The following is a 20,732-nucleotide window of genomic DNA, read 5'->3' as shown; positions in this document are numbered from 1 at the left end:
TCCAACTTCTTTTACTGATAATTGATCAATTGGATGAAAATTGCTGATTACAGCTCTTTGATGTTAAATTTAATTGATGTACATCCTTGAAAGCTGCAATAAATCTGTGACCTTACTCTTCCAGTGAATACCTTCAGAATGTATGAGAAGCCAATTCTTGGAGAATTTAGCGTCTTCTCCTTTCCAATGAATTTGCCAAGAAAGTGTAACCCTTCCCCCAGAATTTCTAATTCTCTGCCCACACTTGGAATTGGTAGAATATTGTCCCAAGTACTCTCTGAAATATCAAGTCCTAAATCTCATACCTCACCAGTAGTCCTCAGTGCTCTCAATCCCTCCAGTCAAATCCAAGTAGGCAACTCATCTACTCTTCTTTTTCCAAATATGTCTCGCCTGGGACCATATTTGGAAAGTCTCAGAAAAAGAATTGAATCTTTACATCCTTCTCTCTGGCAATGGCTGCAAATCCATTGCTCCTTGATGATACATCTACTCCTCAGGAGCTTTCGAGGCGAAAGACTGCATTCTGGTTCCAAAATTAATTTTGAGACCCTAGATCCTAGGGTTCTCAGTCAGTAAAGGCATAGACAAAACTCTTAATGACAAAGGGGAACCAAAAGAGAGAAAGGAAGGGGGAGGGGGGAGGGGAAACTTCCTTCTCCAGCAGTAAATGGTCTTCAAAACTCTGGACTGAAAAAAATGGGTTAAGACACTGTGTTTCCCCTTCTCCTTACCCAGGCCCAGGGGTGGATTGCAGGAAAATGTCAGCCCAGGGGGTATCTGACTCCCACGTACTCTACAGCTCCCTGAAGCACGCCAAGTCGACTTTAAAATCTGGCAGAATTAAGCCTAAATATCTCCAAAATAAATTTCGCAATTTCATAAATAACTAAGAAATAGAGCACACTCTAGACAAGCAGTGAGTAAACAAAGCTTTAGACCCCGTTCCATCCATTCAAATCGGTTAACATACACATGCACGCAAATCCTGGTCTGGCCAACCAAGCAGCTCTTGAACTAATGAAAGTTATGAAACAACTACACTGCCAGCCAGTGTCAAACACACACATAAGAACATAAGAACATGCCATACAGGGTCAGACCAAGGGTCCATCAAGCCCAGCATCCTGTTTCCAACAGTGGCCAATCCAGGCCAAAAGAACCTGGCAAGTACCCAAAAACTAAGTCTATTCCATGTTACCATTGCTAATGGCAGTGGCTATTCTCTAAGTGAACTTAATAGCAGGTAATGGACTTCTCCTCCAAGAACTTATCCAATCCTTTTTTAAACACAGATATACTAACAGCACTAACCACATCCTCTGGCAACAAATTCCAGAGTTTAATTGTGCATTGAGTAAAAAAGAACTTTCTCCGATTAGTTTTAAATGTCCCCCATGCTAACTTCATGGAATGCCCCCTAGTCTTTCTACTATCCGAAAGAGTAAATAACTGATTCACATCTACCCGTTCTAGACCTCTCATGATTTTAAACACCTCTATCATATCTCCCCTCAGCCGTCTCTTCTCCAAGCTGAAAAGTCCTAACCTCTTTAGTCTTTCCTCATGGGGGAGCTGTTCCATTCCCTTTATCATTTTGGTTGCCCTTCTCTGTACCTTCTCCATCGCAATTATATCTTTTTTGAGATGTGGCGACCAGAATTGTACACAGTATTCAAGGTGCGGTCTCACCATGGAGCGATACAGAGGCATTATAACATTTTCCGTTTTATTCACCATTCCCTTTCTAATAATTCCCAACATTCTGTTTGCTTTTTTGACTGCCGCAGCACACTGAACCGACGATTTCAATGTGTTATCCACTTTGACGCCTAGATCTCTTTCTTGGGTTGTAGCACCTAATATGGAACCCAACATTGTGTAATTATAGCATGGGTTATTTTTCCCTATATGCATCACCTTGCACTTATCCACATTAAATTTCATCTGCCATTTGGATGCCCAATTTTCCAGTCTCACAAAGTCTTCCTGCAATTTATCACAATCTGCTTGTGATTTAGCTACTCTGAACAATTTTGTGTCATCTGCAAATTTGATTATCTCACTCGTCGTATTTCTTTCCAGATCATTTATAAATATATTGAAAAGTAAGGGACCCAATACAGATCCCTGAGGTACTCCACTGTCCACTCCCTTCCACTGAGAAAATTGTCCATTTAATCCTACTCTATGTTTCCTGTCTTTTAGCCAGTTTGCAATCCACGAAAGGACATCGCCACCTATCCCATGACTTTTTACTTTTCCTAGAAGCCTCTCATGAGGAACTTTGTCAAACACCTTCTGAAAATCCAAGTATACTATATCTACCGGTTCACCTTTATCCACATGTTTATTAACTCCTTCAAAAAAGTGAAGCAGATTTGTGAGGCAAGACTTGCCTTGGGTGACTTTGTTCCATTAAACCATGTCTTTCTATGTGTTCTGTGATTTTGATGTTTAGAACACTTTCCACTATTTTTCCTGGCACTGAAGTCAGGCTAACCGGTCTGTAGTTTCCCGGATCGCCCCTGGAGCCCTTTTTAAATATTGGGGTTACATTTACTATCCTCCAGTCTTCAGGTACAATGGATGATTTTAATGATAGGTTACAAATTTTTACTAATAGGTCTGAAATTTCATTTTTCAGTTCCTTCAGAACTCTGGGGTGTATACCATCCGGTCCAGGTGATTTACTACTCTTCAGTTTGTCAATCAGGTCTACCACATCTTCTAGGTTCACCGTGATTTGATTCAGTCCATCTGAATCATTACCCATGAAAACCTTCTCCATTACGGGTACCTCCCCAACATCCTCTTCAGTAAACACTGAAGCAAAGAATCATTTAATCTTTCCACAATTGCCTTATCTTCTCTAAGTGCCCCTTTAACCCCTCGATCATATAACAGTCCAATTGACTCCTTCTCAGGCTTTCTGCTTCGGATATATTTATTCCAACCTCCCTCTCCAGGGTTTAAGAAAGCAAAGAAATTCTTCACCAGCTCGGCTCTCACTAGCTGATGGACCCTCTGAGCTGAAGTTGGAGGAGAAATATCCTCTTCAGAAATCCACATTAGTTAATCCTCATTAAGGGCTGCTGTTACCGGTGGCACCGAGAAGGAACTGCCTCTGATGTCCTCTGTGTCTGATGCATCTACATCTCCTGCTAGCCAGCTTGATGTTCGATTGTCGGTACTGGTACCTTCTCCTTCTGTGCCGTAGTCCTGCTCTCCATAGCAATGGGGCTTTTGAGCTTAAGCGCCAAGATGCTCTACTCCAATAAAATCGCAGGAGCCTTAGCATGCCACATTGAGGGGGCTGACTGTGTCTTAGTATGCGTTCTCTGTGCCAGTGATATGGACATTGCCCTGGTTGGTGTCAGGTCTGCATAGAACAGATTGGGGATTTTCTGCACCATTAAGGATGATGGCACCTGCGCCAAGAAGGCTATTTCCCACTCTGACTTTTTCTTTGGTGCTGAGGGAGATGACCCTGGAAGGGATTCCTCATTTCACTTAGGTGCTCCTTTTGGTATCTCAGTGCACTCTACAGACTTCCATTCCACACTTGACCCTGACCTGTGAAGGATCTGAAATCTGGCGATATGGGGACCATGGGCATTTCCATGTTTTTGGTTGTTTCCTTTCTGACATGAAAAGTTCTGTAGAGGGTCTACCAAGGCAGTGGCAAAAAAAACATAAAAGATGCATCAAAGCAGAATTAAGCCAACTAACAAGGCAAAAAAAAAGCAAAATTGAAGAGAGCCTGGGGGCACGTCCATGCTGTAGTTATCAGAAGAAGAAAGACCGAGGCGTATTTGCAGGGAAACCCTAACACATGCTCAGTAAGACTTTTACTGTGTTCTGAGAGCTGGGTCCCTGTTGATGCCATCAGATGACATTGCCCACACGTTATGGTTAATTTGTGCCTGCTTGTCGACAGAGAACCAGGTCTGGTTCAACTTCTTCATACAGGTAAGGAGTATTTGGTAACCCTAGGACCTAGGCCCTTCTTTGTAGTTAGTTAACCTCTCAGAATATTTTTGATGGAAAGAAACAGGGTTGCCACCTCACTCTAGGTCAACTGAACAGGCTGATTCCATCCTGGTGTTGCCCTGTTATTTATGTATTTATTTCAAATCTTTTCTGTACCGCCGTTAAGATGGATACCGTCACAATGGTTTACAGTAAGGCACATAAAATAATGATGCTAAAATATGGTTCGGTACATAGTTTTTACACAATAATAATTGGTTTGTGATAAATAATGTCCAGATCTTTATATCAGTTTTGAATACAATACTAGCTTTATAATTGTAAATTTATCTTATAGTGATGAACGAAAAAAAAAAAAAAAATACAACTACACACATGTTGATTACTTTGGTGTGTGTGTGGGTGTTCAGTTGTTCGTACCTTGCACTTCGCCGGTTTTTATTCCCCCTATTTTATTTGATAAGCTTGTTTAAATAGCCAGGTTTTTAAGCTTTTTCTAAAGGTTTTGCTGTCTCTTTGTAATCTAAACTCCAAGGGCATGGTGTTCCACAGTATGGGTCGTGCCAAGGATAGCACCCTTTCTCTTACTTGTGTTAGTCTTGCTGTTTTTGATTGATGGAATACATGTTACATGCATGGACTTGCAGTTTTGATTTTCCCATTGAGTTCTCAAAGAAAATCTGACTTACGAGTCCATACATGCTATGGGGCAAAACATGGACTGGATCAGCCTGTTCATTCAATGGTCTCAATGTACAGTATAGGAAACATGTTTTGCTTTTGGCATCAAATTATTTAATTTGCCCCATTTTCTGTGCCACTTGTATTTGGGCCGAGCCCTCCAAACTGATGTAATAAATTCAGCACTGTTCTTGCAAAGTAAGTCACTTACCCCCCTGTTCCCTCCTGCCCCCTCCACCCCCGAACCTTCCAAAGAGAATCTGGGGCATTGATTTTTTTGCTGCTCATTCACATTTCTATTTTTCTCCTGCTCCCTTGTGCTTTTAGCTCAGTCAGAGCCAGCGTCTTGTGGCTATGGCACCTTGCTCCTTCATTAGCAACTACCCAAATTTGTTTTCTCCATTTTAAAATTCTCGCCCCCTTTTCTTCGGCCCCCTTCACCATAGTGACAGCCCGTGACCAGGGGCCACAAGACGTGGCTCCCTCTGGACCTCGGTGTGCAAGCAACCCTTTATCTGGCCACTAGGTGTTGCCACTGAGCAATGGCTGAGTCTCTCCCTCTCAGGGAGCTGTGAGCGCTGCGTCTGCAGCATCCTTGGCTGACCCGGGGAGCAGAAGGATGGGCTGAAGAAGTTCATTAAATACTTTATCTATCGGATGAAAATCTCCTGGCTGCTGCCTACTTTCCATTAATGCTGAGAGGCTCTTTAAACATCCATCGATCACCGCAACCCCCTGCACTGGTAATGGGAAGCAGGGCACAGGAGAGAGGGCTCCCAGCTGAAGATGGTTTTACTGCTAATGGAAGAGAGAGAGAGAGAGTGCATGTTTTGTGTACAATGTGAATGTGTGTGTGTGCCCAGTATAAAATATACTATATGTGTGAATAATGTGTGGGATAGTGCTAAGATCTGCATTACATTACAATGATAGAGAGAGACAGGCAGCGAGAAAGGGAGAGCATGGACAAGAGAAAGAGACAAAAAAAGAGAAGATGAGAGAAAGAGGATGTGTGTAGGTATGACTAAGATGAATAAACAGTATGAATGCTTATAGTTCATGAAATTGGGGATGCCTGGGAATCAGGCTTTGTAGGAGGGAAGAGGCTGTGCTAGAAAGCTTTACCTTGGGTTCTGTCATCCACTAAATCACTTAAAATGGAGAAATCAAATCCGATTCAGATTTAGACAACTTTATTGGCATGGCAAGTTTACATGTGTTGCCAAAGTAATATACAGAATGATTAAAATAAAAGGGTATGACAAGAAGGGGGAAAAACAATCTCAAAATGGTAACAAGTCAAGTAAAGGTACAGGTTATGGGGAGCACAGCACGAGGGCCAAGTCTCAGGATTTGGTTCTGGTCATTACTGACCCTGGTCAAGTTTATATTTTGCTGCTATAGCTGCTCTTTCTCCACTTTTCACCAGGATTATAGAGTTATATAGCTTTATAGCTGTCAAACTGTGCTCACTATGGTCCAGCTTTAATCCTGGCAAGATCCTAAGAACAGTTTATTAGTTTAAACTTTGTGCCACTGCCTTATTTTTAATAATTACACTCAAAGCTTGCATTGCTACTGCCTGTGCTGTACCTGTTCTGTGGTGGGGCAGTGTGTTTGTGTGAGGGAAGCTTGCACTGCTGCTGCCTGTGCTGTACCTGTTCTGTGGTGGGGCAGTGTGTGTGTGTGAGGGAAGCTTGCACTGCTGCTGCCCGTGCTGTACCTGTTCTGTGGTGGGGCAGTGTGTGTGTGAGGGAAACTTGCACTGCTGCTGCCCGTGCTGCACCTGTTCTGTGGTGGGGCAGTGTGTGTGTGTGAGGGAAGCTTGCACTGCTGCTGCCTGTGCTATCCCTGTTCTGTGGTGGGGTAGTGTGTGTGTGAGGGAAGCTTGCACTGCTGCTGCCTGTGCTATCCCTGTTCTGTGGTGGGGCAGTGTGTGTGTGTGTGAGGGAAGCTTGCCCTGCTGCTGCCTGTGCTGTACCTGCTGTTTGGTGGGGTAGTGTGTGTGTGTGTGTGTATGTAAGGGAAGCTCTCACCGCTGTTGCCTGTGCTGTACCTCTTCTGTGGTGGGGCAGTGTCTGTGTGAGGTAAACTTGCACTGCTGTTGCCTGTGCTGTACTTGTGCTGTGGTGGGGCCAGGCCCATAGGGTCCATGGTGCACAGTGGTGCTCAGGCACCACCAACCTGAGACGCTGTTGTCCTTCGTGTTCTTCCCTGCGCCATGCTCGCCTGTATTGCACCAGAGAGTGCGCATTCTCTGTAGCCGCCCTGAGTTTATGGAACGCTCTTGCCAGAGGCTTTACGCATGGCCGATAGCTTGAAAACCTTACAAGGATGTTGCAGACCTGGTTAATCAAGCGAGCCTACGACTAGGGATCAGGACTTGACTTCAAACATTCTCAGTAGCCTTAACGGGGCTGGTCCCATTTCCTTTTGTGTTTTTGTGTGTTGTGACTGTGTTGTAACTTTTATGCTTGCATCTTTTCCTTTCTATCACACCAGTCCTCCGCAGGCCGCTTTCCTGATTCGTGTTTCTCCCCGCAGTGTGACTGTTCCCCCCCCCCCCCTACCACACCACACCACACCAGTCAGCTTCCTGCTTTTTTTTCCTTTCGGTGGCTAACAAGCCATGGAAGGCGTGAGAGGGGAGAGAGCATGCTCGGGCTGCACCAAAAGGCCTTCCCGGTGTGCGCTCCACTCGCTGGGGGCCTCACTCCACGCTGCAGGCTGCAGCTGCTTCCTCAGCTTTCCCTTCGTCTGGCACGGAGACTCCCCCGGCTCCACCTGACTTTTTCCCTTCTGGGCAGCCGGCAGTGACGTCCCTGACTCAGGTCCACTGCCGCGGCTCTGCATTGCACCGCTTACTGCCGTCGCCTGCCTCCCTCCCTCCCTCGGGACTCAATCCTGCAACTCACTGCCCTGGCAAGGGGCTTGCACCACGGGCTGCAGCGGGACCGGAGCCTGCTAAAGAGCATTTATGAAATTTAAAAAAAAAAAAAGGAAACCAGCTTGGCAAGAATGGATGGGGCTAAACATGTATGGTAGTGACCCCCATCTCTACTCCTGGACCCCCTTCCTGATCCGCTGCCTTCCCAGCATCCTGCTGCATTACTCAAGCCTGGTGTTGGGTTGTCTGGGGGTGGGGGCAGGTCCTCCTTGGATTATATGGACCAGCCCTGCCAGCCAAGATGGTGGTTGTCTAGGGGTTAAGGGGCACATGCCACTAAAGCGGTGACATTAACACTGGCACTCAGTCCTCTGATGAGGCGCATTGGTATCCCCCTAGGCCTGACACCTCGGGCAGTTGCTTGCCACACTCCTTCCGACAGCCCTAGCACCCCTTCCCCCGCCCCCCCCCCCCCCAAAAAAAATCCTCTCTCTCTTCCCTATGCCTCCCTGCCAGCAAGTCTGAGAGAGGATCAGATTTATTTCTGTTGGAGCATTTCAAAATTCTAGTTTTTCAGTCAGGTGCCAGCAGCAAATTTTCTGGTGCACCAGCAACTTTGGCTGTCACTCAAGCCCCGGGGTGGGGAAGTGTGTGTGAGAGAGAACCTTCACTGCTGCTGCCTGTGCTGTACCTGTTCTGTGGTGGGGCAGTGTGTGTGTGAGGGAAGCTTGCACTACTGCTGCTTCTGTTTAACTGTCTGCTCCATGTGACTTGTTCACACAAGTTGCTCTTTTCATCTTACCTTTCTGCTCTAGACTACTACTAGAAGTAAGTTAAAAACTTCCAATTGGGGGGGGGGGAGGTTTCTTCCTGGTGGTTCACTCCACTCATTTTCCAGACTGGATTCCAGCCCCTGGGGGGGGGGGGGGGGGGGGAAGGGGGCCAGGACATTGCAATCATTGCACAATAGCAATGGCTAGTGGCCAGACTTATGGTCTGCCACTAGCCCCCAGCGGAATCCTGTCGCTGCAATGACTGAGCTAAGTGAGGGGGAACAAGGTATGAAATGGGGGAAAAAAATCACCAGCAAGTCATGTGTGGAGGGTCATGTAGCCCCACAAAGGCCGGTTGCAACTGAGCTGGAAGCCCAAAGGAGCAGGAGGAAACTGCCAAGCAAAATTAAAAAAAAAAAAATCAGCCCATTCTCACACACTTTTCTTTACTCTCATTGATGGAGTAGCCCGTTCTGACTTAGCTGATTAAAATACCAAAATTGTAAACATATCAAAATATTTCAAAATAAATTCCTTTTTCCGATTAGATGCAGGACTTGGCTCCGGCCTGTAAGTTTGAGTCTGTCAAAGACTGCCACCTAGTGGTGACAGTGAGACGCTGCAGCCTGGTGAAAAGCAGTGAGGATGGAGAACGGGCTCTTGCAGCGATCTCTGCCACGGAAAGAGATTGCAGCTGCAGGCGATGCGAATATTATTGGATTGCTGGCAAGTTGCACATGTCGGTGGTTTCAGTTGTCTACACTAGTTCAGAAACAAATCTTAATTGTAAGCCCCTGTCTATAATATAGGGATATTCTGATGGAGTGGGGATTTATCACTCTGTTTATAAACCTTGGAAATCAGAGTGGGAGCAGAAATGACCAGGCCCTTGATATGACCTTGTGCATAAAGGAATACATTTAAAAAAAAAAATTTGCCTTTCTTACTCTGTCTACACCTTTTCCGGAGACCAAGTCTCCAGAGGTGGGCACAGTATTCCGGCCAGCTGTGTTTGAATTAAGAAGTCAGCACAAAAAGGGGAACAGTTTTCTACTGATGAGGCATGCAGTCTATAGAAAGCTGAGTTTGGCAGTTCAGGCTGTCTTATTTTTTCCTGGAATTGGACTGGAGGATCTCTGCGTGATGCAGCGATGAGGAGCCGGGAAGGACGTTTGCTGAGAAAGCTGACAGCGAAGCACAGCAGCACAGAAAATCCATCCAATCTGGCCATGCCTGATGCAGTGCCGCAGAGCCTGCCTGACCTCCGGCTTCACCCTCGCAACCTAAGGACCTTCTTTGCTTATCCCAGGCTTTCTTGAATTTTGTTATCGTTTGGGCCTCCCTCCTCTTCAAGTGGATGCTGTTCCATGTATCTACAACCATTCCCCCCCCCCCCCTTGGCTCTGTGCTGTACATGACCATGTTCCCGGCTTTGACACCTGATCCTTTCTTCTGCTGCCCTGTGAACATGAGGGCTCCGGCCACACTGTAAATGGGCAGTGGTTGGCGAGCACAGGAACTGCATCATCCCATGACCCTGCGCTCCCAGGCCCTGCCTCCTGCATGGCGGCCCAGATTGGGCAGGAATTCTGCGGGGCCTGCGAGAGCGCATGGCCATAGGCTGACTCAGGCCTTGTGCTCGCTGCCGTCGCTTCAGAGCGTGGCCGGGTTCCTCAAGGTCTGGGGGAAAAGGGAGGTTGGACATTGGAGGGGGTTGGAATTAACACTGTAGCTTGGGATGAAGGCAGGATTGGCAGCTCACGGGTGGAACGGAAGGGCAGAAAGATTTGCCACCCCTGGCCTTGATCCACTAGGCCTGTGAATAAATCCAGGCCTGTACTGCAGAACTTCTTGTGCTTTCTTTATACCTGTGAGGTATTTGAGTGTCGCCATCATACCCCCTCGTTTTCTCCTTACCTCCGGGATGTGCATATTTAGGCCCTTAAGTCCCATCTCATAGGGTTTCTGATGCAAGCTGTACCATTTTGGCAGCCCTTCCCCTGGACTACCTCCATCCACTCTGAATATATATATATATCCTTCCGGAATTCTGCCCTCCAGAACTCCAGATGAGATTTCCCCAATGGGTAAAGATAAAAACATCAAATTTTAACTGGAATCCCGGAGATGATGGGAAATGAATCCAGCTCACAACTGAGATATTCGTTTACTTCAGTCTCTGTTTAATTTCTTTTTACAGAGGCTGAAGAACTGCCTTTTCCTCAGGTTACACTCAGTGGGGGCCGATGCAATCATTTTCACGGAAAGCGGGCGCTGATGTTTCAGCGCCCGCTTTCTTAACGCATGCATGGCGCCCGCAATAGGCAAATTAGGGGGTCGCGCTAGCAAGGAGGCGCTAGGGGTCGCTTGCGCGACCTTAGCACCTCCTTGCTAACGCGACCCCGCGGCAGCTGCCGGTTATGAAGACCGACGCCGGTAAACTCGGCGTCCATTTTTATTACTGGCAGATAGCCGGTTATTAAAACCAACGCCGAGTTTACCGGTGTTGGTCTTCAATAACTTGGCAGTCTGCCAAGGTATTTTTTGTTTGTTTGTTTTTTTACTGAAGATATATTGCATCGGCCCCAGTGTGTGAAGATTACTCAAGATATTCAAGTATCTGCTTTCTGTTTTCATTACTGTGTTTTTAGGTCTTTTTACCAGTTTTCCTTTGCTTGTTCTCCCAATAGCTTATTTCTTACATATTTACTTTTTTTGAATAAAAAGGCTTGCTTTTCATTATGGCCATACCTTTTGTTTGCAAACATCTTTTCCCCTTAATCCTTTCTTCAGCTCTCTGTGCTGTATTCATACTTTCCATGTATCACTGTGATCTCTGCATAGGATTCTGATGACGATCTGCTCTTCAGCTGTCTGTGCTGTATTCATGATTTCCACATAGTGTGATGTCTGCATGGGATTCTGATGAAGATCTGCTCTTCAGCTGTCTGTGCTGTATTCATGATTTCCACATAGTGTGATGTCTGCATGGGATTCTGATGATGATCTGCTCTTCAGCTGTCTGTGCTGTATTCATGATTTCCACATAGTGTGATGTCTGCATGGGATTCTGATGAAGATCTGCTCTTCAGCTGTCTGTGCTGTATTCATGATTTCCACATAGTGTGATGTCTGCATGGGATTCTGATGATGATCTGCTCTTCAGCTGTCTGTGCTGTATTCATGATTTCCACATAGTGTGATGTCTGCATGGGATTCTGATGAAGATCTGCTCTTCAGCTGTCTATGCTGTATGCATACTTTTTGGGTATTGATGTGACTCCTACATGGGGTTCTGATTATAATCAGCACAGCAGCGCTCAGTTCCTCTCCCCTTCCTCCCCTTTCCCCAATCTACTTACATTCATAAATGGGAATGGCTAAGCAAGTGGAGCTTTCAAAAACTTTAAACACTAATATTTCTTCAGAAATGAAATATAAAACAGAATGAAAACGGAGATCTTAAGGATTTTGCCAACTGAATTATCTAAAACATTTTTTTGTATTACTTGGCACTGAGGGGAATATTTTGTGGGTGGAACAAAGTTGAAAAACTTGCAGCTGCCAACCAGCTCTGATCCATGAGCTTGTACCTCCAGTTTCCCTTCCCTTGGCTGAGCAGTTTGGGATTATTCCTGCCCTTGTCCATGGGGACAGTGAGACTACAAATTCCCGTGCATTTAGCAACGAGTGTTTTCAAAATTACAGACTGCAGACATTTCTCCAGTCTGGCTTCCAATCACAAGCCTTTGACCTGAAGTTACTTCGACAATCAAAGATAGCATTGACCTGGTTCTTAAAAATGTGTTATTTGCTCTGATAGTTTGGGATTCATTTGAGTATATTTGCAGGATTCAGATATCTGATGAAGTTGAAGACAGCCCAAACCTTAGACTGCCTCATGCATTCACATCAGAATCAGGCAAGTGTTGGGATCCCAGTGGAGCTGTGAATGGGGTGGATTTATTTGATTATTGATTATCCACACACATACCTGTCTCTGCTCCTCTCCTCTGCACCTTCTGCTCTGATTTGGATGGGGTCTGGACTGGATATTAATATAAACCAGTTCAGTCACCCCTGTGCCAAAGCACAGGACTGAGAGCTTGGGGCTAATTGCTGAGGGTGAAACATGATAGTTTTGGGTTTTTGTTTTTTTTTTGCTTTGTTTTTAAGCTAAAATGAGTTTGTGTCCCCATATGAGAAAGGGAGACAGACAGCAAGAGGCACAGAGGGGAAGGGAGAAAACAAAGGCAGGGAGATGTATAGAGAAGGGCAGAGACCTAAATATGGGGGAAGGACAGAGAATGAATGAAAGTCAGACCGAAGGAAAGGGAAACACAGACAGAGAAACACATTATTATAAAGCTATACAGAGGGAGGAAGCTAGACAGAAAAAGCGAAGCGGGAAAGCAGATCTGGAGCCCCAGAGGGTTTAGAAAAAAAAGCAAAACAAAAAACGAAGCACAGAAGAGCGACAGAAACTGTGGAGAAAGATGTTTCCCGTTTAATCCCTCTGTAGCTTTAATGGTATTTAGGGAACAGATATTATTTGGCAGCTGGCTGCATACTTTCCAATGCGGCCCATGAAAAAAAAAATCTTTTGACCATTTTTGTAAATTTTTTTTTAACGTTTGGTTACATTTCCTGCTGCAGGGCTGGTACATTTTGTGGTTTAAATACAGAGGGGAAGGATTCGTTTTCTCGCCCTCTTTTATTGGATCTTGTCCTCTAACAGCAACTCCTGGACAGGGGGCCTGCCAAGACAACCCCCCCTCCCCATACTGCAGGATTTTAGAAGAGAACCGCGACTAAAATGGAACTTGAAAGCAGTATAGGAGGTAAAATGAAACATCAAGAGCTTTTTTTTTTTTTTTTTTTTTAAAAAGGAATACCGAACCAAAAAACCACAGGCCTTTTCAAGAAAAAAAAAAAGAAGAAATTAAAAGCATATTTGGTTGCAAATATATCTCGGGCTCAGCTCAACAAGTGAGTGGAAAGGCAGCACCATTTCAGGCTGCCGAAATGAAAGAGCTGAAAGCGAGCCAGCAAGAAGGAAGGAAGGGGAAGGCTCTCAGGACAACCAAAGCCTCTGCGGGTGCTCGGACTCAGTCCAGCAGGGGGCGCCCTCCCCACCCTGCAGCCGCTCTTTGCCCTTCGGTTCTTGTAACTTGCACGTAGCGCATCTCTGATGACGAACAGTGCCGCTGCACCCCTGGCAACCTGGGTCCAAAAAAAAAAAAAAAGAGGACAGGGCAGTTGTTTCTTCACCCTCTTTTGGGCTTGTAGTTGAGGCTGATGCCTCTCTCTCTCCCCCCCCCCCCTCCCAAGCTGAGTCGAAGGCACCCCTTATTGAGGCTAATGCTTCTCCCACCCCGGACAGAGAGGCGCAGACTAGGGCTCTCTTGGCGCCAGGCAGTAGGTGTCGTTGATGCCTGGTCCTCCTGGGAAGGAGGAGTGCGAGCATTTCCTGTGCCCTGGCTTTTTTTTTTTTTTTTTGGAAAGCGGATTGCTGCTTTTGAAGTTTAAACGGCGCTAACCCTGGGGGAGTGAGGGAGGGGGGGGGGGGAGTGTTGGAAGGTGGCGGTGCATGGGAAAGCCTCTCTCTTCCAGGACTCGTGCAAACGGGGAGGGAGGGAAGGAGGAGGAAGGAGGGAGAGGGAGGGAGGGATGCTTGCTCCTGGAAGAGCCGGCTCCGGCAGGCTCCTCCTGCTGCTCTCAGGCTTGCTGCTCCACTCGCACACAGACGGCGGGGCAGAGCTGCCCCCCTGCCCCCTTGGCAGGCGGAGAGGGGCGAGCGCCCGTCCATGGCTGGCACCTCTTGGCCCGGGCGCCCCGCTGCCATGCCGCCCCGAGCCGCAGGGGCACAATGAAAGGGGACCGGCCGCCGCACAGCTGCTCCTGCCAGCACTTGTTCCGGAAAGTCCTGCTCAAATGCACTTGCTGCTATTGCCGGGTACGAGGTCAGTGGCTGCGCCGGGGAGGGGGAGGGGGGTCGGGATCGGAGGGGGGGGGGGGGGTAGCAGCAGCCGCCGCCGCCTTCGCATTCCTGCGCACATCCGCCGTTCCTTTCGGCCGAAATGACAGCCAGGTGCATCGTTTTACCCCCCCTGTCCACCGTGCGCCGCTTTGGCTCCGGTGAAACCTTTTAGGTCGTCCTGGAGAGCACCTCGAGCCTCCCCCCCCCCCCGCCCCTTTCCCCTGTCTCCTGTGCAGAAACCCCGAAGGTGGTCGGGGGTGGGGGAGGTGGCACGCGAGGGATCGGAGCCCAGACGTCTCGGGACGAGCCAAAACTTTCGGATGCTGGAAGTTGAAGGCGGAACGGCGATGTCCCCCCCCCCCCGGGGGACTGGGGGCAGGTTGTTAGCTCTCAGGGCGAGGGGTGCCACCGTATTTTGGGGCACAGTCTTACTGGTTAAAGGAAGACAACAGAAGAGATCCATCTGCAGAGGAGGCTATGCCCACACAGGAGGCACTGAGAGGCGGCCACGGAAGGGCTGCTTAATGAAATTGTTTGACTGCATCTCCCAAAAATGTCCCTACCTTTATTTATCTGCCAAAGAAGGAAGAAAACTGGCAATTCCAACCCCCAATCCTGTGATCTTCTGAAGGACCCATTCACTTGATAATTTAACTTTTCATTTGCTAGGCTGTAGTTCTTGTTACAGACATCTTATCTTAGATTCCGCAGAGGCTCCTCAAGCATTTTTAATTTTCATTTTACTGTTATTTTTACTGCTGCTGAAAAAGTTAAGACTGACCTTTATTCACAAGACAGGTATAGCACTGGTAGAAGCAGGGCAAGCTTTCCTCTCACACACTGCCCCACCACAGAACAGGTACAGCACAGGCAGCAGCAGTGCAAGCTTCCCTCACACACACACTGCCCCACCACATAACAGGTACAGCTCAGGCTGCAGCAGTCCAAGCTTCACTTACACACACTGCCCCGACACAGAGCGGGTACCAGTTCACTTAACCAATTAGAGTTAACAAATGACTCCATGTCAGGCAGAACAGGCTGAGCCAGTCCTGGTTTTGACCAATGGGTGACCCTAACTTTTGGGTGCCTTCATATATTGTTTGTTATCTGGGATCGATAGGCATTTTTCTCAAAATTAAATAAAGAATGCCTCATGACTGTCCATCTGCCTCTCTCTGATCTCCAGTCCGCAGCAGAAGTACCAATTTGGATTAAAGTTGGGAGGTGACAGGTATAATAAACAGCCAATTGCACATTAGAGTCTGTAGGTCCTGGGGTCTCATGGCTGACACTTCATGAGGGGCTTTCTGGGTGGAGGTTATCTACTGCTGCACTGCACTAGCTGCGCTGCTGGTGTCTACCGTTCCTCACTGCAGCAAACAGAGGTACACTATATGCACCGTCTTAGATTGCTCTGGACTCCCAATAATAGCACAGCTAGTGCACTGCCCAAACTTCCTGCCAGTAAAGAGCGCCATCCAGTCTCCTTTTAAGACCCCCTGGGATTGGACTCTTCCTATTTGTTCTCCTTGCTTGCGAGACACTTCAAAGAGGATTGCGCTCAGGTACTGTAGGTAACTGCGCACCATTTTAAATAATGTAATGCCATAGGTATGCTACTGCACCATATCACTCGTGTGGTTCCTTCCCAAAATACTTCTCATAAAAAAAGTCCTGCTAATGATCAACAACTCATCCTTCTCCCCTTCTCTTTCCTTCCATCAGGCCAACCCATCCCTCCTACGCTGTGGTTCAGTAAAGCCACTGCAGACCACCCACAAAATCCTTGCGAGTGGATTCCAAAGACCAAATCCTGCATCCCTTACACTCCAGATCCCTTTCTCAAACATGTTCCTCAAAATAATTTCGCAAAAGTTGGGTACTCTTAAATATTATGAATGTTTAATTTGTAAACTGCTTTTATTGATTTTTTTTTTCTGTTTATATGGTATATTAAGTTATTTATTCCCATGGAAATACATAAAGGACATGGAGAAAGCGTGCATGGGGGTAACTTGCTGGTGTGGTGGTTACTACCCTTAGCAGAAGGCATGGAGATTACTAACCTTAGCCAATAAGCCTGGATGCTTTTATTGGAACTGCAACGTTGCTCCCCGTTTCAAAGGCCGGGGGGAAAAGGGGAATTGGATTCAGACAGCAACCAAGAGGGCCCTGACTTCTTTGCTCTGGGGTGCTGATACGCAGACATAAGGGAAAAAGCACAGGACTGCTTCTACGGCCAAGTCAATAAGCAGAGCACGTCAAGCAGCACTGTCCGAATTTTCAAGAATGCTCATCACCCAGTAAAAAATGTTGCTAGCTGCAGTTTTTATGGATTGTTATAAGGTTAGGGGATACTGCACAGAGCAGTAGCTACTACCCTTAAGAGAAACATGGGAGTAACCTGCAGAGTGGCAGTTACTACTTTAAGAAGCTTGCTGGGCAGACTAGATAGATCATTTGGTCCTTTTCTGCCAACATTTCTATGGCGATGGGATCATAGCCCTTCACCGTATACAGACATATTTCTCAACTCCCCCTAATTGTGAGGGTTACCCTCCCATCTAGGGTTGCCAACTGGTTCCAGATTTTCAGGACAGGTTGCTCCAGTCCTGCTTTTACTCCCCTGCATGCAGGTACTAATAGGCTTGCTTTTCTTAGGGAACGCAATAGGGAAATCAGAATAAGTCCCAGCATGCAGTGGGGAAAAAGCCAGGACTGGATCAACCTGTCCTGAAAATCTGGAGCCATTGGCAACCCTAGATCTCATAGGAAGGCAGACAGCCTCCTGCCCCTGTCATTCATCTCCGCTGACTGAAATAGCCTCATCCTCTTATTTATTTATATTTTGGCCCATCAGTTTTCCTCCTGCTCCCTTGGGCTTCTAGTTCACTTGGAACCAGGGCTGGGATCTGATACCTTCAATCCTGACTACCTAGGGACCTATTTTCTCTAGTTTCTATATGCTCCTTCCCAAATTCCTCCCAGAGTCCTGGTCTGTGGGCTGCAGAGCATGGCTCCTGCCAGAACACAGCTAACATGAACCCTAAATCCGACCTCTAGATGTCACTCATGAGCAATAAAGTGGGACTGTCTTAACCCAAGGGGCTGTAAATGTTGCTTCCCTCTGCATCACCATCTTAAACTTCCCTTCCCCCAAGGTCATTGGTAAGCAGTGTACTCTGAGCACCTGATTTATGGTTAATTAAGCCATTCAACTGAGCTGTGGTTTGGTAATATTGTTTTGCTACGGAGAAGTTTTGCAGTTGTTTACTGTGTATCTGAACAAGGGACCTGTGTATTTTCAAAAGCCCTTGTACAACAACTTGTCTCATCTTTAGAGGAGTCTTATCTTGGCCCAAGAAAGTTTATTACATTACAGAGATTCCAGTTTCCCCCTAGGACAATTCTGCGTCCCAATTCTGGACGCAGACAAGAAGGCAGTGAGCATGTTCATCAGGCACTGATCCTATCTCTAGATCAGGGCTTCCCAAACCTGTCCTGAGGACACCCCCCCCCCCCCAGCCAGTTGGGTATTCAGGATATCCACAGTGAATATGCAGGAGATAAATTTGCATATAATTTGCATATACAGAGTCTCCATGGTAAGCAAATTTATCTCCTGCATATTCATTGTGGATATCCTGAAAACCTGACTGGCTGGGGGATCTCCAGGACAAGTTTGGGAAGCCCTGCTTTAGATTGTTCTGTTTGGAAGCCTGTCAGAGGACTAAGTGGCTTTGCCTCATTGCATTATGGGACTTGTAGTTCCAAGTTTATTCAGAAAAGTATGACCTATAAGTCCACTAGTGGGGGAGGGGGGTGGGGTTGTGTAAAATCAGGATGGGATCAGTTTGTAAACCCAGTGCTTTGTTTTGTAGGGAAGCAATTCTGAGTAACCCACGTAGCTGCAAAGTAGATGCACACTTTTAGTTTCCAGTGTAAAGCACACATGCATTGCACCCACTTCTTGTGCGGATGGCCGAGGAGGAGGAGGAATAGCATGTGTACTTCAGGAAATGAAATGTAGGCATCTGGTTTTCCTCCCCTCCTGCCCCCCGCCTCCCTGGGAATGCCACATGGTATCTGTGCAGACTTTCAGCTGATTTGGTGGAGGGGAGGCATTTTACCTAGGTAAATAGCTTTCAAAATTATCCTAATAGTCTGATCCACATTCTGATTCTGTAATGGACATCTCTCTCTCTCTCTCTCTCTGTGTGCGTACCTCTCTCTGTCTCTCTGTGTGCATTTCTCTCTTTGTGTGTGTGTCTGTCTCTCTCTCTCCTCTGTGTTCTGCCAGCTCTGATTCTAACCCTCCATCCCCCACGCACCTCCTCCCACCCTGTGTATGCTCAGATCCCTTAAGCCAAACGTGGACTGTCTTGATGGTTGCTTAGGGTTTGAGTGGGGGTGGAAAGGATCCTGCAGTATTGCTTAGGTGGAGCGCTGCCAGCAGAAAATGCTTTTCAGTTTTTTATGGAGTGCAGTCACATGAGGGGGGGGGGGGGGGCGGCCAGAAGAGAGATGGCATTTGGGGCCAGGGAAGTTTAAGACATGAGCTAATCCTGCAGTGTAATTCTGAGAGAGAAACAACACAGGGGTAACCTACACCCAGAATATGTGTGTATGTGTGTGTGTGTGTGTTTTCAACACAGAGGATTAATGGGTAGTCACGTGCAGAGCAATGGACAGATCCCATTCTGTTTATGGTTTTAAGCTCCTTGTCTGCGCCCCCACTTGCATCAGGCTCCCTCTCCATCTCGGCACTTTCAGCACATCTCTCCTAGTAACTCAAGAGGGTGAAGAATAAGATGCAACAGTCATCCTTCCAGTCCCATAGTCTGCACACCTGCCCCCCTCAGGGTCACCCAGACCAGCGACCCAGGTTCAGCTCACTTCCCTGGACTCTGGGCAGCTGCCGTGAACGTGCAGCGGACACATACCTGCAACGTATGCCAGAATTCATTGGCACGTGCTGATTGTCCTGAAAAGCAGACCCGGCTGTGGCCTTACCCTGGGAATTCTGCCAGTGACAGGTGTGTATACAGTGTCGAGAGGAAATGTGGTGTGTCGATCTATGCACACGTGTGTGTGTGTGTGTGCATGAAGGGTCTTAGTGAATCACTGCACAGAGCTCACTTTTCCCCGCACTCTCCATCTTACTCATCCCTTTCTCTATCTGTGTAAACGGAAGTGGAGAGAGGACAGAACCCAGCTGGCATGTGCCCCAGTAGCTGCCAGGCCTTTCTGCCACGTATCAGCTGTGGAAGTGAGCTCGGTGCCAGGATCCCAGTTCATCATATTAATCAGATCTGAATAGTGCTGCATGCTTAGGGTTGTGCTAGTGTTGCTCGACTCTGGAGAAATAATGGTCATGCTGTTTTGGGGGGGGGGGGGGGTTTTGGGGTTTTTTTTATGCCACTCTTTATGGAGGAGGATGTGATGCAGGGGTTGGAGCAGCAGATTGTGGCTGAGGACCTTCATGAGTTCACATCTTGACTCTGCTACTGCCTCTCTGTCAGGACCTTGGTCAAGCCACTTTTTTATTTCCTGGGCCTCCTTGCCCAGATGTTATTGGTTACTAATAATCTCCTTTCTCCCACGTCCCCTTTGGAAGATGTCATACAGAATGGGCAGGAAAATTGGTAGCCCAGGTTATCTGTTCCAGAGATGGCTGCGTGCTTGACTATGAAATAATTGTGAATCTGAAGCATATCAGGATCCTGATAGATTGAAAAGTATTATAGGGATCCTTTTTTTTTCTAGGGTGAGAGATAGGGTTGCCAGCTAGCTCCAAATTTTTCAAGACAGGCAGATCCATACCTGGTTTCACCCCATTGCATGCAAGGACTTGTAGTTTTGATTTCCCCATTGCATGCCCTGAGAAAAGCATGGCTACATGCACGCAGTGGGGAAAAACCAGGACTGGCATAACTTATCCTAAAAATCTGGAGCCAACCCTAGTGACAGACTTGCTGGACTCACAGGACAGGGTAATCATAGCTTGATATCTTCCCTCTGAACGATGTGCTGAATTTGCCCTGTGTTATAACTCCATCTGGGAAACACATAAAACAGAAGGGCTGATGTAATAAGGTCTGCTCAGGAGAGTGCATAGTTTTACCTGCAGTTGTGTGCACATTCTTTTGTACATAAACTGTACTTCTGATGCAGCAAGAAGTTTTGCATATAAAAAATGTGCACACAACAGTGTGCGAGCATCTTCTCATGCAAATCCCAGTTAATATGGCATTAGCCATTACCCTCCCCCCCTTGCAGAGAGGTGTTTTATTAGCGCTGGAAGCTTAATTCCTAGTCCGAGGTGGAGCAAAATTTCCAGTGCTAGTGTCAGAAGCTGGAGTTATGATGCCAGGACTTGCATTTGGGATTAATATGCATAGAAGGTGATTTGTGC

At 47.0% G+C, this 20,732-nt stretch overlaps 1 protein-coding gene across 4 annotated transcripts in view; it reads left to right on the top strand.

The window, feature by feature from the left end:
- Window positions 1–20,732, top strand: part of ARHGEF25 (Rho guanine nucleotide exchange factor 25) — a 211,100-nt gene that overhangs the window by 50,771 nt on the left and 139,597 nt on the right. Inside the window, exon 1 of one of the 4 annotated variants that reach the window (XM_029594924.1) lies at window positions 14,035–14,297. The exons of 2 other annotated variants lie outside the window; for them this stretch is intronic. In XM_029594924.1, coding sequence (XP_029450784.1) covers window positions 14,204–14,297 — 94 coding nt within the window. In that variant the 5' untranslated portion in view covers window positions 14,035–14,203. Of the gene's footprint in view, window positions 1–14,034; window positions 14,298–20,732 lie in introns of those variants that run through there. One more of the 4 variants, XM_029594925.1, reaches the window with a different exon arrangement.

The sequence above is a fragment of the Rhinatrema bivittatum genome, chromosome 3, assembly GCF_901001135.1.
Source record: "Rhinatrema bivittatum chromosome 3, aRhiBiv1.1, whole genome shotgun sequence".
NCBI lineage: Eukaryota > Metazoa > Chordata > Amphibia > Gymnophiona > Rhinatrematidae > Rhinatrema > Rhinatrema bivittatum.
The sequence above is the reverse complement of the archived record's forward strand: the minus strand, read 5'-3'. Positions and strand labels throughout refer to the sequence as shown.